General features: G+C 39.1%; 1 protein-coding gene across 11 annotated transcripts in view; it reads left to right on the forward strand.

Annotated features, from left to right (window-relative positions):
* WDR20 (WD repeat domain 20) overlaps positions 1 to 15,554 on the forward strand; it is a 65,604-nt gene that overhangs the window by 39,186 nt on the left and 10,864 nt on the right. For 10 of the 11 annotated variants that reach the window (XR_005257227.1, XR_005257229.1, XR_005257228.1 and 7 more), the window contains exons 2-3: positions 8,193 to 8,375; positions 13,091 to 14,368. Coding sequence is in view for 8 of the 11 variants with exons in the window: in XM_038139422.1 (XP_037995350.1) it covers positions 8,193 to 8,375; positions 13,091 to 14,368 (1,461 nt within the window). In the remaining 3 variants the exon portion in view is untranslated. The remainder of the gene's footprint in view (positions 1 to 8,192; positions 8,376 to 13,090; positions 14,369 to 15,554) is intronic. The other variant, XM_038139423.1, reaches the window with a different exon arrangement.

Raw genomic sequence — 15,554 nt, forward strand, 5'->3', positions numbered from 1 at the left:
TCTGTCCACTATTGAAGAAATGGTACTGGAGTAAAAAGTCCTGGCAGAAAAAGTTCAGTTTGGAGTCCATGATTATGAAGTATGTCTGTATTATGACTTAAATCAGTGTCTTAATTGTTAAGCCAGTGAAGGGGAAACCAGTGTAAAAATGTGACCTGTCACCCATGGTTTATAAATACCCCGAGAGATCATTATTTTGAACTTAAAACTGCACAGTGAGATCTCTTTCTTACATATGTTCTTAAAAAGAGCTGAGTAGGGGGAGAAGAGGAGGAAGGTGTCTGCATCACATGCACAACATACGTGATTCTGAATCAGGGCTCTGATGGAGAGGTTTTTATCCAGCAGCCTAAGTTACAGTAGAGCCAAAGTTCTGCAGACCAGGCATTGGGAAGAGACAATAATGCTGATATCAGAGCTTCTTCTCCCTTCTTCCTCATAAAAAAAGGGCAAGTAATTGCTTAAACCAAAATAGAACATCTAATTCAGTTCATGTCTGTTGGGAATGTGTGATACAGTGACTTTATTCAGAGTTGTTTAATTAGCCTGTTTACAGATTTAGTGTGACCAAACGCAGAACACTGGAGTCATAGTCTCAATTTTTATCTGAGTTGATCATGTCATTAACTGTCACCCACGATGAGGGGAACTTTGCAAAAGGAACTGTGAAATACCTTTTATTAGCTCTTCTTCAGCATGGGTTTCTGAGGGATTGTTTGAAGGGTCGAGAGCAAGTTAAAGCTCATATATTCTTTTTGTCTCATAGTAAAGCAGTGTCGTGCAAAGTGTGTAATTCAAGTGCTTTTAGGAGCAGGTTTTGTTCTGCAGGTATAATATAAACTTTGTTAAATATGGAGAAACAAACACCTTTTGAAAAGTTACAGTGTCCTGTCACTTGCCTGAAGCTTTAGTGGTGTGATTATAGTGCAGCTGAAGATGCTGGAGTTGATTGAAGTGCTTCTGGTCAAGTCTGCGGAGCGGGCAGGCTGTTGGGTTTCTCTTGGGGATGCTAAGCTCTCAGACCTCGTCAGGACTGACCAGGACGTGCTCTGGAGGGCTGTGTCATGGCTAGTTCTTTAGAACAATTTGGGTTTGACCTGGCTCTTTGAACAGCACTGTCACAAGTTGTGTGTTTTGGTCTTCCACTGTAAAGAAGCAGTGTCAGCATGGGTGAAAATTGAACCAAGCGAGTAACACCTTGAATTGAAGATGCTTTAAGTTTCTAAAGGAACAGTTTCAGGGACTTCAGACCTCTCTTGGGTTATGACAGGTGGAGGCAGCAACAGCATTCTGTGCTCAGAAGACAGAGGGATTTTTGTGCGGAGGGGTTCAAAACCTTGTTTCAACTTCCCTTACCCTTCCTGGCCTGCAGTAATTCAAATGTGTTAGTATTCTTGTACTGTTTTAGTGCCCTTTGCTCAGTCTTGTAAATGAAGAGTAAGTTGATGCTGTGTACACCTGTGAAGTGAATGGGGTCTTGAAAACAATTTTTTTGAGTCTGCTGTTCTGAGGTTTTGAACACTTCTTAGAAATAAAAATATCTACTTTTTCTAGGGTTATTGGTAGTCTGGTGCTTTCACCTTAGACAACTTCCAAAAGAATGTGCTGATCTACACTGTAACCACAGAAATGTTTTGGTTTATGGCCTTACTAAAATGGACTTAACATTGTTATGATAAGCTGTAAATCAACCAGTCCTTTATGTGCATTCTTTATGGTGTTCACATCTACTTTCTTGATCTTGTCAATTATATTACCGTTGGTTCAGTTAATATGACACAGATTTATTTCAAACCAGTGCATGCTCTTTGCTCTGTTTGAGTGCTTAGAGTAATTCTTCTGGAAACAGAATATGATTATTTTATTGGATCCTTCAGAAAACTGCACTGATCTCTGCCTAAATATGGATTTATGTCCAGTTATCTGGTCTAGAGCTTTTCTCTAAATGTAGGTGGTCACAGTTGTCTGCTGTTTGAATAAATGCTTAAATCTTGTTAAGTAATGTTTTTCTCCTTTCAAAAGTCATGTATGTCTTGTATGCCCCAAGTGGGAATTAAATCTAGAAGGGAGAAGAATATCAAGTAGCTTCCCAGATTTGCAAGCAGCTTTGTACAAAATTGATCTTTAAGACTTTGTTATGGATGAATTGTGTGGAACACTTGAAAAAAATTAGGTTAAATAAAATTACTTGGTGTCCCTGTTTTACTAGCAGAGCTGTTCTTACAGAGTATCCTAGAAACTGTCACATGTCTTAAGTGTTCCTGTTCAGCATTTAATCAAGTGCTTTGTAACTTATAAAAAACCTTCTGCAAAGATACAGGAACCCATTTATGAGGAACAGTATTGTGAGTGGCAAGCTATTGATGCTTCAGTTCATGGAGTTGGAAGATCAGCCAAATTTGAAATGGAAAACTAAAAATAATTTTTAAAATTGAAGTTTAGAAATGTGACTTTAATATAAAGCAGGTACATTGAATGCAATATAAAGACTTGCAATTTCCTTGGCATTAATGGCTTTGCTAGGCTCAGGAGACATTTCAAACTACTCTGTGTACACACACAACACCTATTATGCAACCCTTGAAACTAAGCACATCACTCAGGTATGGAAAAAGCAGCTCTCATTTATTTAAGAAACTATTGTGGCTATAAATAGGGCAACTTTACAAATGGTGATAATCTACTGGCTTTTTGTTGAATCCTAATGAGATTTTTTACCTTTTTTTTTCTTTTTTTCTTTCTCTTTAGTTTCCAAGTGAAAGCTGAGAAGCTTTTAAACTATTTTTAATTTTTGGGGGGGCTTCTGAATTGAACATGTGTTGACCCGTACACTGTCTGAAAGCTTTGTGTACCTGAAGGGATGCTGGATCTGAAGGGATGATGTGAGTTCTTGCCAGACTTTAAACTTTCTGCCGAGAAAGCCAAATCAGCAGTCTGTCAGCTTACGTGCAGTTATATTTGTAGCAGCCAGTTTGCTGCTGACAAGCTGTGGCACTTCAGCTGCACTGAAGAGCGTTTTGTTAGGGCTTTGTACTTGCAGGAAGTGTTGCCTGGACTTTCTGTTGTGTATTTTATATAAACTAAGCAGAACTTTTGCCCTACATCAGTGGTCTTTATAGAGAAGGACAACCAACTTGTTCCTGGAGTTTTTTTGCTTCCTGAATTTCCTTTATGATGCAAACCAGACCTGTTAAGTAAGCTGGGAGTGGCCCTGTTGCTGCTGCTTTGGTTGATCCTTAGCTTAGGATTCCAGGGCTACTCAGGTGGGAATGAACCTCTGAGAGTCTCCAGTCTAACCTGCCCCAAGCAGGGCCAGCTGTGAGATCAGATCAGCTTGAAACAACAGTGATGCAACTACAAATTATTCTGTTGCTTATATTAAATGATCTGTATTTGGGCTATAAAACAAAAAAATCTGGAAGTCCACTCCTGTGTTAATAGAGTGTGGAATAGACGCTGTCAGTATTTCTGTCAGAAACTTGTGTACAGAAACAAGGAATGGAGTTGGCCAGAAAATTCTACAGAAGTCCCTGGGTAGCTCTGCTTTCTTGTGTTCCTCAGTGGTCCCTGTCCTTTGGCATGTCTGCAGGAAGGAGAAGGAGATCACAGACAAGGAGGAAGAATAAACAAATTTAGTTTCCCCTGTCCTTGCTAATGCAATGAGCGAGTCAGGGAGGGTTCTGTCCTATTCGCAGGAGACTCTGTAAAGCAGAGGGCTCCAGCAAGGGTTGCCTTGCCTCTTTTTGCAGCCAAGTTTCAAAGAGCATCTGTGAAGTTCAAAGAAACTCACTTAGTAATAATTGTAAACGTTAATTTCTCCTGTTAACCTGTACAGCTTTGTAACACAAGCATTAAGCACAGCTTTCTCAAACCGTTCTGTTTCTAGACCAGGGACTATTAAATCTCTGGACAGCAAGGTATGGAAGAGATAGCAAGTTACAGGTAGTCAGTTACAAATTCCAAGCTCCAGAAATACTGAGGAAATTGTTTTCAAAAGTACATTGTCTTGGTTCTTGAGTGTCTTCTCTTTTATTGTGCACTAGAGCTGTACATACATAGCCAATCTGTAATCTGCTGTTCAAGATCAATTAATTCTCTGGACAAGAGAGATTTTATTAAGAGGATATTTTGGCAGTAAAATTTTCATTAAATGTTTCACTATTCTGTCTCAATCTCACTTACAGCTATGACCCATTGAAAGCCAGTCTCCTGGCAAATGTAATATTAAATATTATTAAGTATCTAATGGAAGCCTTTTCATGAATACAATTGAACTTACCTGGAATAAATTAATAAAGTAATTAATATCTTTGCAATGTTTTCAGCTTGGAAAGAATTGTAACATGTATGACACATTTCATTCAAGTAAAATTTGCAGAAAGCTGCAAATATAAGTTAGGAAAAGATACAGGAAGAAATAACATCTGTCAAGGAGTGTGATTAAACGGTGACTTAAAATAATGTGATTCACTGTTTAGGCAATCTTATTATGAAAGCTCTAAGTCTTGGATCAATAAAATATATCTTGGATAGATATTAATCTTTGGCTTTGACCTTAGAATTACACACAGCTACAGAACCAAGGTTATTGATGCCCATCCTAATCAGGCACTTCAGACATCAGAGTCTGAATACTTAAAATTTGCTTCAGACTAAGGCAACTGTTTTTGTTGGGTTTTTTTCTGCCATTTTTTTATTAATGTTTATGTAGTTAAAGCTGTGATTAATATGTTCCATTTGACTGCTCTTCTACTGGAAGTCATGAATCCAGGGTGAATGGGCTACTGTTAGACTGTTAGATTATTTTTTTTCTTCCCTCCCTCTCCAGCAGAGTGGGAATAGTTTTGTTAAAACAGTGAGCTGTGAGAGCTTAATAAATAAGAACAGGAAGTCCCCCAAACAGTTACATGGTTTATGTTTTATTTCTAGAGTATGAATTCATCACACAAATGTTCAATTTTTCTTCTGTGAGCAAGTGTGAGGTTCTCTTAAGGCAGAGTTTTAATCTTCTCAGAGACAGGACTTGGAAGCTGTTGATGCCCCAGGTACAGCAATTTTGTTCAGCTGTGTCATTGGCTTTATACACGTGTTTGAGGTTCCTGTTGTTGCCCAAAAACTGTTATTCCTTTTCTCTTTGCCATGGGCCTACAGTACCTCTGTATGTTGGAAGGAAAGACTTTTAGCACAGGTATCAGTTGGCCAAGGTGCCAGTCCCAGAGCCTTGATTAGCTGAGATGTACTTCAGGGCTTGCACAGGTAAGGATGGCCTTGATATTCCTTGCCTCGCATCAGCTGCCCCATTCTGCTTTCAGCTGTGATTACTGAAAGCGTTGCTCTCATCATGAATCATCCACAACTGAGGGAGTTTCTCAGAGTGGACAGGCTGGAATAGTGCTGAGTGTTTTCCAGAAGAAAATTTTAAAAGCATTGGGACAGGAAGTGTGCAAATAGCTTGCTGCCAGCTGCCATGGTGAGGGTGTCTGCTCCTGTGCTTTTAATCTCCCTGCCTGGCAACACTTAATCCCAAGATTTTTCTGGGTTTTTTCAAAGAACATCACCACTTCTAAGCAGGGGGCAATTCATATCACCTTGTTCAGTAAAGAGTGTCCGATCCTAGATAGGACAGTTTTTTTATGGACAAGATCTCATGTAAAAGCTCTTCTCTGAGAATCACATCTTTCACAAAATAGCAAGTGGGTTTAGTGGTGAGCTAATGAAAAGCTGACTCCCATGCGTGATTGAATTTTATGAGTAAGCACTTTGCTTGTTCTTAGCAAAATCCAATAGCAACCTTCATGCAGAAATAAAGAAAATGTCCCCTAGTTGCTGTGCCCATTGATTCTACTCTCTTTCAGTTAAGAGAGATGTAGACCAAAGCAGTACTTCAGTGCTTGTAGATTTGACTTATCTTCATGAGACAACTGTGCTGTAACTGAAAGCAGTAGCTGCATGTAAATAAAAGGCGAGGCATCCCTGTCAGTAGAAGCCTGGTTAATTCTGGGTTGAATTAGTTTATTTTTACTTCATTTAAGTTCAGACAGATTCTCACTGCCATCTGGTTCCCAGAGAACAGCTAGAATAAGCACAGTGAAGTCTGTGCTTAGATTTAATTTATCAGAATTTCATGTGTTGCTAGGTCTGTTACTATACAATTTCATGAGATGGGGAACTTGTCACACCAAAGTGTTGGACAACAAAAACAAAAGCTAGTGATGTAAAATCTCACCCAGACAAAAGAGCAAGGTATAGTTTGAACATAGCCACCTATGGATTCTTTGCTGCTTAAAGGGGCAGTGAGGATTCAGAAGAAGGTGGTAATGCCTGTATCCTCTGCTGTGGACAGCCTGTGGTTCTCTGGTCTTTCAGTATGATTCAGGCCAAGTCGTATTTACTTTAGAATGGATCTTTGTTCTTAGGCATTGAGTTCTGCTGCAATTTCTGTCCGGAGGAGAGAACTTTGAGTCTCAGAGTTTTGCTTTAATTCTGCTTTATTTGAGGTGTGGCTATGTGTTCGTGAAGCTTGCTCTTCCAGCTAGAAATGCTTCCCCAGTTCTGAGAGTTTTCTCTTGCCATCACTTGTTCCTAGTGACACAGGACAAGGGAACATTACACAGTCTCAGACACAACTGCAAGGCCTTTAGGATTTGATCTTTCAACTTCAAATCACAGATTTACATCAGCCTGTGAGCTGGTAAATGCTCTGTGGCAGGCCTGCACATTATCCAGCCATCTCCCAGTAGAACTAGTATTCTATTTAATTTCTCCTTGAAGAGGTATTGGTAATATTCTCTTTTAGCTTAAAATGGATCTCTGGACTCTGGGGAGTAACTTTTTAGTCTGCTGACTTTAGAAATTGTAATACATCATCTCCTTTTGGAGTTTTTACCTAGGAGACCCTACACCTGATTAAACTGGTTTATAATATATGCTGCAAAACATAAGTGCAGCTTTAATATTGTTGTGTAGAAATGCTTGTCATGCAAGTCCTGTAGTTAAATTTGCCTTGGAAATGGCTCACCTGTGTAGCTGGCTAGGATTTTTCCCTACTGATAAGTCTAGTTTCTCTCTGTGTAGCTCTATGAATACCAAAGATCTGCTACTCTTCAATCCTTGTCCTCCAAGGTTTACTGCTCTGGAGCAATTCTATTTTATGTGAAGCTTGTTTACTTTCTCTTTTATTGCTGGCCTGATTTCCTCTGACTAAATATAAGGAAAAAGTATATATCAATATTAGAATCTGAGCCCCAAATCACAGCTACATCTGAGGCCTATAATATTGTTTGAGTATCTGCAGCTTTCTAATTACAGACTCTGAACCTAATAAATAGGGAGGTTAAAAAACAAGGTTGAACCTGATGTATGATCTTGCATATTAAATGTGTGGGGTTTAATCTCTGGATGATGAAAGATTTAGTTGTCTGTTCAGAAGTGATATGGGGATAAACACGGGTGACACAAGTGAGGGAGCATTTTAAATTGCTTTTCTGTTCCTTTTGATTCTTCTGACACTTAGTGTTAGATCTTAATTTGTTTATATTGAAATTCCTCAGTTTTGTTAGCACTTATTTTGTCTGAGCTATATTTGAGTTTTATTTTCAGAAGCAAATTACTTTGTAGCTCAGTGGTGTAAAATGTATTTTATAATCTAAGGATCAGTATCTTGAATCACTGTTCTTAGAAGATGCTCTCTTTGGAACTGGTTGATATTTTTTTGTGATTATGGAGAACAATATCATTCGTTTGCCTGTTGTTAAGGGATAGACTTAAAGTTCAAGAGTTGTGTGATTGAGAATATGGTATTTTTAATGCAAAATTGGTCGTACTCAATACTGGACAAGTGCTACTAGAAAAGTTGAAGATACCTTGTCTCTGTGATGGCTCTTGTGGCAGGAGAAGCCTTCTGGTATCCAGAGGACTCACAGGAGCCTTTGTGCTACCGAGTGGTTGTCATTGGTTTGTCACTTGCTGTAGGTGCAAAGGCAAGGGCAGGTGTAGTTTGTACACTTGCTTAATATAAAGAGCATTAACATTTTGATAAGATCTTGGATGTCTCATAAATGCAGAGCTGCTTTTTAAAGTAGCGTTTTGTGACTGCATTAATTGTTGTGTGGTTTGAACATTGTTTTCAAACAGATGTGGTTATGTGCATGTATTGTGATAAACTGTCTGAATTCTGTTTGCTCTCTTTGCAGGCTGCGGACTTGAGTAAACCAATAGACAAAAGGATATACAAAGGAACACAGCCTACATGCCACGACTTCAATCATTTAACAGCCACAGCAGAAAGTGTGTCTCTTCTAGTGGGCTTCTCTGCAGGCCAGGTCCAACTTATAGACCCTATTAAAAAAGAAACTAGCAAATTATTTAATGAGGAAGTAAGTAGAAATCTTAATATTGTTGCATGCAATGTATCTGTGATATTGAAGTTCCTAGATTTTCAAAGTTAAGTAGATGTGACTCCATTTGCCTGTGTAGCTTATTGTTCAGTCACTGCCTTTGTTTTTCAGCTGTTCCATTGACTTGGAGTACTTACAGAAAAATGTTATTCATTTTGAAAAGATAAAGGCATCTTGAGGGGTTTAAGATTAAAAATGAGAATTTTCTAGTTTGGGTAATACTGTAACTAGAGTTGAGGACAGTTTACAGATGGAAATAAGGTCTACAAATCTAAATGTTGCTGTGTGTGCTCTGAATTCAGTTGTTTCTGAGGCTTCTGATTGCCAATGAAGAAGAATATTTTAAGCTGCTATTTAACTCATATTTTATAGTCAGAATATTAAATAAGTTAAAAATACACATTTTTATGGTTGAGGCATTACAGCAGAAACTGCCTTTGTTCCTAAAGGCTTGCTTGGGTAAGAGCAGGCTATACAGCTGAGTGCACAGAAATGCTGAGGGTTTATGATGTCTTGGCCATGTGATGTTCAGAAGGAAACTCTCCATCTGCTTTTTCTGTTGCTGCAGTAAGGAAAGATAGAAGGAATACTATGGGGAGCACTAATGCCAAGTTACAGAACCACTGCCTCTGAGTATCTGGTAGCATTGACATTCTTAGAGGAGTAAGTGTCCAGATGCTAATAAGGAAAGAAATCCACTAACTGGGATGACTTGTGACAGCATTTTCTGCAGAGGATAAGCTCTGGGAATTTGGGTGGTTTGGGGGAGGTGACTTTCTTTTGGGGATTGTTCCTCTGCTCCTTTTTTGTTTTAATTCAGTTCTGTAGAGAGGTTTGCAGGTCTCTTGGTTGGTTTTGTTTGTTTGTTCTTTTATTTTTTGAAATTTCACATCTGGATTCAAACTTCACAGATGAAATTAAGCCTTGCTCAGCTTTCCAAGTATACCTTTCCCGCCTCAGAGAGATGTGTTGCCTTCCTCCTTCCTTGTGCAAAGATTGAAGTATTGTTCTCACTGAGGATGTTTTATAATTAGATCTAATTCCTCCTCAGCTTTCTAAAAGTAGCAACATGTAGATCAAAAGAGGGGCGTTTTTCTTCCTACCTGGCCTTGTCCCAACTGCTCAGACTCTGCTTGTGTTGAGTGGGAAATAGTGCTGGAGAATCTTTTAATGAATCTTTTGTCTGTTGGTAAAAACCTCTGTATAAGTAGTTGAATTGTTAATTTTAGCATTGTCCTACCACCCCCACCCACCCCTCCAAAAGTGTCTTATTTGTTCTCGTATGATAATATTGTAAGTATTAAGAAGGGTAGCAGACATACTCTAAACAGCTGGTTTCATATCACAGAGTAGTTTCCACTCCAGTAGCTGAGCTGTAGTTCCTTTGAGAATAACTTCTGGTGGAATACTCACATCAAGGCCCAGTGCAAGTTTCCGGGCCTCGATGGTGTTTACTGTCTGGTGCCTGCAGTCAGAGCTGTGTTGCAGGCTGAATAGCTCCTGTGGTATTCCCCAAACGCTGGAAGTACTGAGCCCCTGTTGCTTTTTGTCTGTGGTATTGTCAGATTACTTCAGTGTGATGGAAATGTGGCCTCTGACAGTTTGGTGGAAATTTAAATGAGGTGATCTCTCTTCTACCAAGCTAATGTAAGCATTTGCTCAGTGCTAGCAAAACTGCACACAGTAGGCTACAGTTAAATGACCAATTCTTGTTTCCTACACTGACCTTATCTGCAGTTACAACCAACTCTAAAACTGAAATATATTTTTATTCTGTCAATTAAGTTTTGAAGTATGGCCTAGATGTGTTTGTAAGTTCTGGCTTGTATTTAAAGCCCCTTTCAGAGAAACATTAGTGAGCACTGATATTTGAAGCAGTTCATTTGCTTCAAGATTAAGGTGCCTATTGGATTTTGAATATATTTTGAGTTTAGATAGTCTTTAGGAATAACTGTAGGTGTAAGGTGGTCTGGATGAGTGTTAACGTTGTTCTACAGATCCAGCACTCATGCTGGAGGTAACAGAATTCACCACCTGTGAGTAATTTGGTGCTTCAGGTAGCCCAAAGCTCTGCTTTGACTATCAGCTGTGGGAGAGCAGTCAGAATAGCAATCAGAATGTCTATGATACATGAAATAATCAACCTGTTATGATAGGCTACGTTGAACGTAGAATGCAATAGCCATAGCATTTAAACTTGTTACTAAATTTTTTTAAAATTCTATTGATGTAGAGGATGATAGGGACTTGAAAGGCTGAGGTGAGTGACAGATTCATTCTGTGCAGCTTGTGGCTGCCTACATAAATCCATCTGTATCCACTGTGGTACTCCTTCCAGCTGTGTCAAAATTAAACCAGTGATATTTTCTTACTGCCCAAACCAGTCAAGTATACCTCACAGATTCAGTTGTTTCCAGGCAGTAATTGGTTGTTATCAAATTAGCCAGTGCTTTTTCATCTTACTTTTTAATCCTTTTTTAATTTGAACTGAAGCCTTGAGCTGCATTTTTTTCCTAATAAACTTGTCCTGTATCTTTGTTGCCAAAGCTGTGTAAGACCTTAATGCATATTCTTGGATTGCCTCAGATTTTTCAGTCATTTGTGGCCTGTGACTGTAATTTTGTCCCTTCCAAGTTCTTCAAAACATGACCAAGATAATCTTGGCAAGTGTTTCTGCCTGGTGAGTGAAGCTTCTTCACTTCCTGTTCTTCCATCAAACTGAACATAAGCTCTTTATCTCACATCCCTCACTGATGTGCTGATACCGCATTCAGACCATTCTTGCAATACATCTGCTGCTCCTGCTGACTGCAGGTCTGGCTTTGTTGTGCTGCAGAACTTTGTGAACCCAGCTGAAAGCTTTTAAAACTTCCAAAAGTCGTAACTTCAGAGTTTGTATCTTGAGAAGGGGATGCGTTGTGGTCACTTGTACATGTCAGATTAGAGTCTCTCTTCATCTTGTCCTCCTGAGCTCATTCTCATTGCAAATTGTAATCTTCTGTTTTTCACAGCCTCCCTGAAGTAACGACTGTGTTTGCAGAGTTTCTCTGCAGTGTTTAGGATCATGGAGGCCAATGTGGTTATGGACACAAAGTGCCATTTCTGATATAAAAGTTGAGCAGGTGCTCTTACAAGTAAAGGTTGTATGTCAGATTGAGCTGCTTTAGTAGAGAGCAAGAAATTTTGCTTTTGTTGCCATACTGGCAATGAGAAGACTGGTGCCTACAGGCAACCAGCTGTTCCCTGCCCATGTTCTCCTAGTGTGTGCCAGGTGACTTTCTCTTGATGTTTCTGATGCCATCATTATTGAGACATGCATGATATATATTAGTGAATATACGACAAACTAGTTAAAATATCCCAACAGAATCATAGACTCTATTACTTTAAAACTACTCAATTGGAAGGAACATTGCCATATTCAGTTACATATCTCAGCTCTCAAATACACCATGGCTGTTGTAACCAATGAGAAATTACAGGAGAGAGACTTTCTGGTTTTACACTGAGGTTGACAGCAGCAGAAGTGTAATCTAAAATGGCCAGGTGCTGCTTGCCAGTGACAGTTCCACAACAGATAACAGTTGAGGTGTTATCCATTAGTGTAATGTTTTTGTGTGTAATAAACAGCATAGCAAGGTTTGGGGGGGGGGGGAATTCTTCTTTCTTCTTTGTTTTTAGGGCTTTTGCACCTTGTTCTGGTATTCCTTAGGCTCTTTATATTTGCACTCTTGCCTTCTGTGTAGCTCAGCTCTTCTTTCTGCTTTCAATCAATATGCCAAATACAAATCTTGAATGTGCTTGTAAAGAATGACTTGTGTGCAGGTTACAGCTGAGGGGTGCCATGGACAACATGGTAAGTTGTGGAAGTCCACCACAATTACAGTAGTCAAAGGAATCAAACTTTACCTCTCAGTTCTTAGAGCATTGAAGACATTATGACCAGGAATGTTTGTTTAATGTGTGTGCATTCTTTTGCAATGATGAACTCTATGAAAACGTTTTTTTAAAGGAAAGTGCTTAATCAAATGGTAACAAGGTATTGACAGGTCCTTGGCTATTGAAAGAAAAATAATTGGAGGTTGGGGATTCCAAGGTGAAAAGTTGGTGGTGCCTTGTGAATTCACCCAGCCATGTGCATTTACCTCCTGACTTTGCAGCCACATGATAACAGGGTCACTGTGTATGCAGCCTTTGCTCCCTGAATCAGTAAAAGCTGGTAGCTTTTTTTCAGGGTTTGAGTTTTATTTGTGATTTCAGCTAAAATCAGAGCTTAAATTTACTGCTGTTGATTTGTAACCTGTTTGTATAATACAGATGAATAATAACTGCTTTTTTTTCCTTTAGTTTATTCAGTGTTTTCTTGTTTCCTTCTCATGCTCTTCAACCTACACAGGGAAAAGTAAACCAAAGAGCACTGCCTTTAGATTCATAACAGATTGGCTCAACTGAAGTACGGTCTTTGTGGAATATGACTGGATCATAATAATAACCTTTGAAAATACTTTGTCTGAAAATTTCCTCTTTACTGCCTGATAAGTTTTAGCAAATACAGTAACTAACATAGTTCCTGTCTAGAAAGTTGACTTTATTTAAGTATTGTTCCTCATCCCCCAGAAAGCTCAGATTTACAGTTAATCATGAAAACTTGAATTTTCAGAGTTTCTGATGTGTATCTTCTTTGTTTTTCACAGAGACTAATAGACAAGTCCCGAGTAACCTGTGTAAAATGGGTACCAGGTTCGGAAAGCCTTTTCCTAGTAGCTCATTCCAGTGGCAATATGTACTTGTATAACGTGGAGCACACTTGTGGTACCACAGCCCCGCACTACCAGCTACTTAAACAAGGAGAGAGTTTTGCAGTGCACACTTGCAAGAGTAAATCCACAAGAAACCCTCTGCTTAAATGGACAGTAGGTGAGGGTGCCCTGAACGAATTTGCCTTTTCCCCTGACGGGAAGTTCTTGGCGTGTGTGAGCCAGGATGGTTTCCTTCGCGTGTTTAACTTTGATTCGGTGGAATTGCATGGTACAATGAAAAGCTACTTTGGAGGACTGCTGTGTGTGTGTTGGAGCCCCGATGGGAAATACATAGTGACAGGCGGAGAGGATGACTTGGTGACAGTTTGGTCTTTCGTGGACTGTCGAGTTATAGCGCGAGGCCACGGACATAAATCGTGGGTCAGTGTCGTTGCGTTTGATCCGTATACCACTAGTGTAGAAGAGAGCGACCCGATGGAATTTAGCGGAAGCGATGAGGATTTCCAAGACCTTCATTTTGGCAGAGATCGAGCGAATAGCACGCAATCTAGGCTATCCAAAAGGAACTCTACAGACAGTCGTCCAGTAAGTGTTACGTATAGATTTGGTTCAGTAGGCCAGGACACGCAGCTCTGTTTGTGGGATCTTACAGAAGATATCCTCTTCCCCCACCAACCTCTCTCAAGAGCAAGGACACATACAAATGTCATGAATGCCACAAGTCCACCTGCGGGAAGCGGTGGAACTAACCCAGGAAGTAATGGAAACAGTATCACAACACCGGGAAACTCTGTACCCCCTCCTCTTCCACGGTCAAACAGCCTTCCACACTCTGCAGTCTCAAATGCTGGCAGTAAAAGCAGTGTCATGGATGGTGCCATTGCTTCTGGCGTTAGTAAATTTGCAACCTTATCGCTACACGATCGGAAGGAAAGACACCATGAAAAAGATCACAAGAGAAACCATAGCATGGGACATATATCTAGCAAGAGCAGTGACAAACTGAACCTAGTTACTAAAACCAAAACGGACCCAGCTAAAACTTTGGGAACACCTCTCTGTCCCCGAATGGAAGATGTTCCCTTGTTAGAGCCTCTTATCTGTAAAAAGATAGCACATGAAAGACTGACTGTGTTAATTTTTCTTGAAGACTGTATAGTCACTGCTTGTCAGGAGGGATTTATTTGCACATGGGCAAGGCCTGGTAAAGTGGTAAGTTTTAATCCTTAATGCTGCATCAAAGAGCTAGAACTCTGAATAGATAGTTTTCTTGAAATATAATGAATGTTGAATATAAAATTTCTTTATGCTTAATGTAAAAAAAATATCCTCAGAGCCATACTTTTGGATACTGCATGCCATATTTCTGAATGATTTGAAGTGTCTTGGATACAATTATTAAATATAGTTGCCTTCCAGCAGAAGAAATAAATACTGTGCATCTAAACTATTGATCAGTGTTCTTATACTTAAACATAACCACAATATGGTGAAAGCTATTTATGTAAAAATTGAAGTAAAACCTGTCAAACACTAAAATAATCATAATCCTTCTAATGTTTTCTAAAAAATAAGCACTCCCAATGAGAGTAGCTTATGAAAAGCTGCTGCTTCTAAGTCTAATGAGAAACGTGAGCCTCTGAAAAAGTGAAAACCAAAGTGTTTTATTCCTCCATTCTTTTCTGTGGTGGCCTGCCATTAATGTGAAACCACTTATTAAAACATCAGCCATTTTATGCACAGATTTGTGAGCCCTGTACTGACTGTAGTTTATGCTCTTAAATTGTGAATCAGTATTATCAAGGAACTCTTAATTATAGCCAGGTTTTGATTTATGTGTTTAAGTTAGGGAAAATCCTGCAAGCTTTCTCTCAATAGTTTCAGTGTTCTGTTCCTGTCAGGTTTGTTAAGGCAGTTCATCCACTACAAGCTCGTGTTTTTGGTGGCACCTGTTCCATCAGCTGAACCTACATTAGTCTATTACTAGTTTTCACTCTTGTTGTTGATGCACTTGAACACCTATAATATTTAATTTTTCTTCTGTCCAATGTATAGATAGCTAAATTTTGACTGAAGCTAAATGTGGTAATTCTTACATTAAAAAGTACTTTGTGCTACAATAGCTCTGCTTGCCAGCAACAGTTCAAAGGAATACAGCTATGAAAACATTTCCAGAGTTGAACTGAGAAAAAGGACCATTATTTTTGTGAGAATTTCTGAAAGGAGATGTAGACTATCACCTGAAGTAAGAGAAATGATCTGGTAATACCTGAATAATGCCATGTTGAGCAACTTAAATGAAAATCTGTTGTTAGACTTTAATCATAAATCTGACTTTTGAAGTAGAGATACTGTATATACTTAGATACCACATCTTTATTACTAGAAACTTGCAAGT

This window comes from Motacilla alba, chromosome 5 (assembly GCF_015832195.1).
Source record: "Motacilla alba alba isolate MOTALB_02 chromosome 5, Motacilla_alba_V1.0_pri, whole genome shotgun sequence".
In the NCBI taxonomy this organism is placed as follows: domain Eukaryota; kingdom Metazoa; phylum Chordata; class Aves; order Passeriformes; family Motacillidae; genus Motacilla; species Motacilla alba.